Here is an 8,001-nt window from a genome sequence, read left to right as displayed (position 1 = left end):
TCAATAACTTTTCTGTTTTGTTTGATCAGCACTTTTACTTTTGTGCTACAGAAACCATTCCGAAACTAATCTGTTCAGTTGTGTTCTGTTAAACGAGGTACCGGTAACCATTTCAGTTGTTATCAGCGGCTTTTACCCCGATGCGGCTTTTATATGTAATTCTCTAGTTTTTTTTTAAAACTTAGCGGGTGCGGCTTATATAGAGATGCGCTCTATAGTCGGGAAAATACGGTATATATTTATATAATGCAGGGTTGGGATGGGGAGATGGAAAGTCTTCAGCTCCAGAAAGTAGCAGCAAGTGAAAGGAGCCATTATTTCTGGGCTGGGCTAGCACTGAAAGGAAAAAAGTTTTATGAAGCACCACTTCATGTGTTTAAATGAATGAGCCGTCCCTGGTGTAGACTGCTCCCTACTTATTACCTTAACGTATTCCTGTGCAATACTGTAGAATAATTAGGGACTGATTAAGTGGCTCTTTGCAATCATTGATTAAAGTCCAACTCTGAGCAACTCAGGCAGGGATTGTTTCAAACATTTCAACTATTCTGATGTTGAAAAAAGTTTAAATTGCAATTGGATATATTTCAGAAATAGAAACAAATCAAAATAAGAGAAATGTATACAACCACAATCTTAATAAACATCAAGAAGATCCTCACTTCTCAGATCTGGTCTCAAATTGTAAGCTTTTTTAGTAAAAACACAAAAGACAAGGTTTACGAATCAAATCTACGTAGTACAGACATTTGAAAGGTGCTGGATGCACAAACTTGAGGTTCCTACACTAGTAAACAAACATGCTGTGGTCTTTTTTTGCAGCGCACTATACAGAACAAGCCAGATGTTTACAAAAACTGAAGTAGCCAAAGTCTGCACTTTTGACAGAATTCTGGCTTTATACAACAAAGTCAACGGCTGTGTTTCCATTGACAATCAAACTGTGCTAATTGCAAACACGAAAAGAAATTAGCAAAATGCAAATTCTGCAAGGGCTGCACAGTGGCACAGTTTGTAGCACTGCTGTGTTGCAGCTAGAAGGTTCCTAGTTCAGTTTTTCCGGCTTGGGGTCTTACCGCATTGAGTTTGCATGTTCTCCCTGAGCACATGTGGGTTCTCTCAGGGTACTCTGGCTTCCTCCCACAGTCCAAAAACATGAATGTTAGGTTGATTGGCTTTTCTAAATTCTCCTTAAGCCAGGCATACACTGTGAGAGTTTTTCAATCGTTGCTCACAGCTACAGCTCACATTGTACATCCAAACGAAACTTCATCTAAGAGGAAGAAGAATCCTTGTTTGCCCACTGAGCGATGTGCCCACGACGGCCTACTGAAAATCAAACATGTTTGATTTTTCTCCCGACCTTATGAATCCTCGTGAGATGCTGATCGGCCCTCATTACCCCCTGTACGCTACACGATGCACGATTAGGCTGAAAGTAGACCCGATCGGAAAATTCTCAGACGACTGGAAAGTCGCTCCGAAAAGGGCAAAAAAAATAAAAAAATCGCACAGTGTAAGCCCACTTTTCGGTGTGAGTGTAAATGGCTGTTTGTCTCGGGAGGGGTGGGGTTGGGTAACAAAGACCTGATGTCTGTGAGCAGGGCAGCCAACAAACCTCTCTTAAATCTCTTGGTTCAGATTATTTGGCATTCATATAAGATCACTGGGCAGTATTTTAGCCTTTTAGTAACTTTATTTCACATAAACATCAGTTCTTCAATAAAGTTAAACAAAATCTCTAAAAAAATATACCTAATGTTCTGGAATTCAGCAAAGAGAAAAATATTTTTGGTAATTAGAGCTGACAGGAAACATTTTAGTCTGATGTCGAAGATGTCGTCTTCTACAGGTATTCTATGTACTGGTTCTGCTGGAGGTTTCTTCCTGTTAAAAGGGAGTTTTTCCTCTCCACTGTCACTACAAGCATGCTTAGTGTGAGTGATTGCCTTCGAGTCAATGAGTCGATGCAATCAACTGGTTTACATTAGATAGAAAACTTTGAATCAATTTGACTGGATGATCTGGTGAACTGTAACGTGTTGTGAGTTGGCGCTATATAAATAAACTGAATTAAATATGTATGGAAATCTGGGTTCAGCAGCTAATACATATGAATGGAGGATAAATGGATGGCGTTATGAGGTCCCACTCACCTTCCCATGAATCGTTGGTCCAAGGGGGAGTCTCCGTGTTGCTACCGAGATCAAAATGCAAAACATTGCTGAGGAGAAGGCGACAGCAGCAAACACCAGACCCCAGGAGAGGCTGCAGAAGTAACAGGAGCTCTCAGCTGATGTGCACACCAACACGTGCACGGAGGCGAGGAGCAGACACAGGAGGTAGAAAGGCAGGGAGAGCAGAGAAGAAAGGACCGGAAGGTCCACTGTTGCGGTACCGCTGAGGGCTTCAGGCATAGCCAGCAGTAAGACCAACAGGAGCTAAAAGGCCAGGGAAGAAAGTGGAGAGGGGAGGGAAAAAACAAGGTTTTACCAGCTTTGATCTCCATCTGTCTGTCTTAATGTTTGCCTAGCAGGACATACAGTAGGCATAAAGTCCCATCCTGGAGGAGAGATACTATCCTGCAACTTTAGATTCCTTCTCTGCAGAGTCCTGCTAAAGAGCTGTTTATTTCATTCCATTCTGTTAGGGAAAGGATCTAAAGTCCCTAGAGGGTAGCTCTTAGAGAATAACGGATAGGAGATGTTTTTCAGGTAGATTTTCTCATCCAAGTTCAGTCTATTTTCTAACCAAGCTATTAAAACCTCTCAGATCACTTTCACCGGCACTGAGCTGCTAACAGTTATTGGGATTTGCAGCATTTTACTGTCATGTTCCTCTTAACCGCATCCTCAATTTTAAAGGAATCCCCAATTACTTGTAAACAGAATTCAAGAAATATCTACTTTTGAAGTAAAAACAATCCAATAAAAATAGAGTAAGCTGCTCAGTTTTAACACTTTTGAATAAAACTGCCATGATGTTATGCTGCTATGCATTCTGGGTAATGCAATGAACAGTAACGCAAAACCTTTTCAGTTTAAAGCAGAGAGTGTCAGAATAGTTCAGAATTCAGAAATTATACAGACACATAATTATAAAGGATACATCAGTTTTTAACTTATTGTTAACTGTTACATATTGCAAATAGCATTTAAGTTCATTGGAAAATTACAACATATTTAGGCCAAAATGTTTAACTATTCATGGATCCCTATTAAGTTTTATAAAGATATAATAAATATTACATTAAAAGCACATGATTGTAATTGGTAAGGAACACAAAAAAACAATCTTGACATTAAAGGCTGTTTTTTTAGTTCTAGTAGAGAAATCAGTCACCGTAAATCTATACCTGCAGGCCGAACGTCAGAAATATAAAATATTCTGATTCTTAGATTCTTTTTCTTCTCATTTCCAGTTTAATTGTAAAAATCAATGATCAAACCTATTAAAACATGCTGCCATATAGAGACCAAACCCCCATGAAATCTTTGCTCTCCTCACCTGGAAGACAAAGACCATCCCTGCAATCATGGAGTACAGGTCGTATTTGCCCAGCTGTTTGCTCAGAGCAGAACTCATGGCAGCCAGCGCCTCCAGGTATTGCTTCAGGACTTTTTTGCCCATGTTGGTCAGCACCTCAGAGGTATTTCCTTCCAGGTAGAGCTTCATCCAGCTCCCATGAGCCTTTTCTGCCACACGAAACTGTTCGAAGCCGGCCTCTGGGTTTAGGGAAAAAAAGAAGTTAGATGATTTTACTGTGAAAATATTTAGATTTTATGTGAATTTATTTTCAAGAAAGGTTTGTCTACACTGGTGTTTAAAACTTGTTTAACTTAGTAAAATGTCCTCACTTACAGCTAAAGCTAAACTAAACAGGGTTGAATGTCCAAAAAAAAAAAAAACTTTATACAGAGTGTAATTTAATTTCAACCCTGCAGTGAGTTACCTTGTCAGACAGCTATATGTCTCCAGCTATTGTGTTTAATAGGAATTTCCACCTCCTGTTTAAGTCCTTCAATAAATTTTGGCTAATAAAAACCGTTTTTATACATCATCTTTATTGCTTTTCATATTTTAATAGACACCAAGGATTCATGGATGCTGTTTTCTGTATGAAATATTATTTTTTTCAGTCACTTAAACGTCATTAGTACAATTTAGGAGCCATCATCATCGATGCTAGAAAACTTTGTAAGCTGAGATGCAAGAACACACTGTTAAAAAGACCCAAACAAGAATAATGACATTCTAGTGAAGCCATTATAGATAGTTAAATCCAACATTTTCCAGCTTCATAGGTGTCAAACATCCATCCTTTTCAGTATCTAAAACTTTTTTTTATTTTGAAGAAAACTAGAAGTCCATTGGTTAACCCAGGGGTCAGCAACCTGCGGCTCTTTAGTGACCCGTTGCAGCTCCCTGGAGCTTATTCAAAAATTAAAGAAAATAGACTTTTTTTTTTTTTTTTGTATGTGATGTGCAGGAGATCAAACATTCATCATGTTTTCCAATGCTGTAAACATTTGTATAGTAAATAAATTTAATACAATAAATGTAAACTTTTCTTTCAACGAAAATTTGCATCACGGCCATAGAGAGCACATCATAGCTCGATGGCAGGTAAACAAACCGGCAGGCGTGTCTCAGGCCATGGATCCCAAAGGGAAAAAAGGAAGATAGCTGATGAGAACAGAGAATTCAAAAAAGAATGGACCGAATCATTTGTTTTCATTAACATTTTTTTGCTTTGTAACGAGAGGCTTTCAAAAAATAAAAAGAGTAATTTGGAAAGGCATTTCCAGGGAAGGCTAAACATGCAGCCGACCACCAAGTTGAGAGTGAGAGAAAAAGTGTGATTGCAGAACTTCTGGATAAATTACAGGAACTCAAAGATAGATTTAAGAAGTGGATTGCATCTCCAAATTCCACTACTGCTGCTAGTTTTGTTGCAAACATGTGAAACCGTCCACAGATGCAGCAAGTAGTTTTCTTCTGCAGGTGTGTGAACTTTCTTCAATTTTGTTCCCAAATCCTCAATATAAAAAGGATGGACAGAGGACAGAGGATGTGGGATTTAAGGGTTAGAGAGCGACGCTCTGATGGATGTCCGTTCCTGCTTGGTTCGTCATGACTCAATCAACTCCTCCCAACAGAAACATGTTCACCATAGAAAGATTCCTTTATCCTGTTTCTATAATTTCATCAATGCAACAAAATCTGAACCGCGTGGTGAAGGGTGGTGAAGTAGCGCACGGTGAATTCCATGCAGTGAGAGCGTTCACTGCTCCTCCCTCACCTCATGCTGCTATGTGACATTTGTGTGTCGCAGTGAACGCAGATATGTCCCGCCCCCTACGCAGACACTCTGCTGCACCTCTCCAAAACTGTAGGTGACCGCAGACAGGAGGCCTCTGATTGGTCAAATCTACATCCGCTCTACACTATGCGTATTTCCTGTTTGGTACCTTAGCGGCTTGTTTTGTTTGTATGACCGCCATTGTGGAAAACGACACCTAAAGTTGGACCAGCTAGAAGAGCGAGGTGCGGGAGAACCCTGGGACCCTTTTTCCACCTGGATGCCCGCTCTTTTTCGCCCTCATGTCCCTCTGCTGTCGCACAAACTTGTCCCCACTTTCTCACCGCCTCGACCGTATCTAGACCAACAGATAGTTCCTGATTGTCTCTTTTGCGTTGTGGCGTGGAATAACATAGCACACACCACGCTTTAATATTGGGCATAAATAAAAAAAAACTGCGACAAGCCCACTGCGACACACTGCTGAGGGAGGACAGTTTCCTGAACTTCAGCGTTAACACCGAGGAGAGACTATGGCGCTCAATGACTTCACAATCTCCTGGTCCAAAGTGGTCAGCTAGCAGATTCAAAAACACCAAGGAAGGCTGTTTATTGATGCCACAGTGCGCTGTTGGGGTGCTGAACCTGGAAGCGACAGGTTTAGTGCCCCTAGTGGCCAAAAGCTACACAATGTTGCTTTAAACGCCTTTGGTAAGGAGTTAAACCCTAAAGGTTGTCCCAAAGGACAACTAGCCTCTCTACATCGAGCACCCATGATACAGCTATGCCACGTACCGCTCCGGGCCGGCTTGATGTTTTTAATTGAAACTTTGGAGTACTTCAGATTACCTTCAGGAAAAACCTTCAGAAACTGCTGATACACCCCGATATGTAATCAGCAGGAATTCACAAGCCCTTCCAACAGCTTCAGTAGAACCAAGATCTTAGGACTTCATCCATCATTTTGACACATGACTGATGTTCTTCTAAATTAAAAACGCAATTAGATTCCAGTATTTCCTTCTTTGATGCTTCTGTGTAACCGTCTTTAAAAAGAGAATTAGCCCCTGGTAAAAGCGTTCAGGTCTGTGTGCGATACGTCTGGTTGCTTTCTAAGGGCACTCTGACTCATTCAGCAGATCAAATGATGCCACCTCACATTTAAGCTGAATGCTTCAGAAGAAGCTTGAAGGCCAGAGCATGTTCTTTAGCTCACGTAAAAACACACAGCCTCTTCTATAAACAATTATTTGCAATATAACTCCTATCTCAGCAGCATAAGCATGGAAGTGATGAATAGAGACCTAGGCTCTGTCAGACAGAGGAGCTGGAAGAAATATTAGAACCTTAAGCCACAGGCATGAATTACTTGATATGGATAGCCCTGGCTATGCTTCATCTGTCTGAAATATAAGGATTGGTTAATGGTTGCTCAAAACACCCGAGGTTAGAGACGCAGGGAAAACACAACATAAAGATTGAAATATGCGAGACGGGAAAGAGCAGAGAGCAGAGAGAAATATAGGCAGAACAAGGTTGTTTAAAGCTTATATCACAAAGGCTGCATTTTAAAAGGTTTGCTTTAACATGCTGGAGGTGATTTCAACATAAAACTGAGAAAAAACAACTAAGGATTTAGAGATAACACCACATCACCATCTTAGAAAACACCCAGCCGAGGTGTCAGAAACAAGCGGAGAGGAGGAAAACCTTAAATGCTTCTGAGACAAGGATTCCGCTTAAAAATCCAAACTTCCCTCTAGAATCTCAAACATTGAAATATGTTAAGGCACATTTTTCACTCTCAAGAAGAAGATTTGTCCAACAGGAAAGTTATTAAAAACACCTGAGGCAAGCCCCCGCACCCCACCGGCAATGACAAACATGACATCCTGCTGCATAATAACTTCATGATTACCCGAGTGGACTGATTCAGGCAAATCAACACATCCGAATGTAGGTCTACTGAATTTATTTCCATTTCATCCCATCGCTATGGAAACCAGGGACAAAAATAGAGAGGGAAATTAGTTGCCAGAGTGTTACATTTGTTCTGTTTGTGTTTTCTTTAGATGCAACACCAAGTTGAGTTTGTGACGCCTTGTCGAACATCCGCTTTAGACGGCATCAAACATAAACACTGAAACGTTTGCTTGAGCATCGCCTGAACTGTTTACTGGAAAACAAACAAACATGGGTGAGTCTGCAGACTAGCAATAAAACAACATGCTTGTGCCATGAGATGAGCATTTTTTTAGATGTGCAGATATTTTCACTAGGTAATGTTGTGAGGTCTCTTTCTTAGCAAATGAAGACCTGGCTATGGAGTTACTACATTCATCAAGAAGGATGTAACTCATCTTTTTTTGGTCCAGATTTTTCTTTTTTTCCATTTTAAATCTATAAGCCAGTAGCTCACTCTAACGGCATAAAAAGTGTTTTTTGAAGATTATTGCGTCCTGCTGCCGTATTGTTTGGTATTTTGTGTTTAACTCTTTGTTTTTGCTTAACTTGTTAACAAATGAAGCGCTTCAAGTGTATTTACAATAACAACTGAGGTAAGCAAGGTAGAAATGGGGCTAAAGTTTGTTTTTTGTTTGACACGTCCGCGAGGTCCGCACGGCCAAATTACGTCCTTTTGGGCTTCAACACCCCTCCATGTGGACTAGGAAAATTTGTAACTGTTGGGAGCTGGAGAA

The 8,001-nt window shown here is 40.4% G+C and overlaps 1 protein-coding gene across 1 annotated transcript in view; it reads right to left on the bottom strand.

Annotated features, from left to right (window-relative positions):
* Window positions 1-8,001, bottom strand: part of pigg (phosphatidylinositol glycan anchor biosynthesis class G) — a 149,783-nt gene that overhangs the window by 91,141 nt on the left and 50,641 nt on the right. Inside the window, exons 7-8 of the mRNA XM_015383372.1 lie at window positions 3,508-3,725; window positions 2,157-2,441 (exon numbers count right to left, since the gene is read on the bottom strand). Coding sequence (XP_015238858.1) covers window positions 2,157-2,441; window positions 3,508-3,725 — 503 coding nt within the window. The remainder of the gene's footprint in view (window positions 1-2,156; window positions 2,442-3,507; window positions 3,726-8,001) is intronic.

This window comes from Cyprinodon variegatus, unplaced genomic scaffold (assembly GCF_000732505.1).
Source record: "Cyprinodon variegatus isolate N-32 unplaced genomic scaffold, C_variegatus-1.0 Scaffold283, whole genome shotgun sequence".
NCBI classification, from domain to species: domain Eukaryota; kingdom Metazoa; phylum Chordata; class Actinopteri; order Cyprinodontiformes; family Cyprinodontidae; genus Cyprinodon; species Cyprinodon variegatus.
The sequence above is the reverse complement of the archived record's forward strand: the minus strand, read 5'-3'. Positions and strand labels throughout refer to the sequence as shown.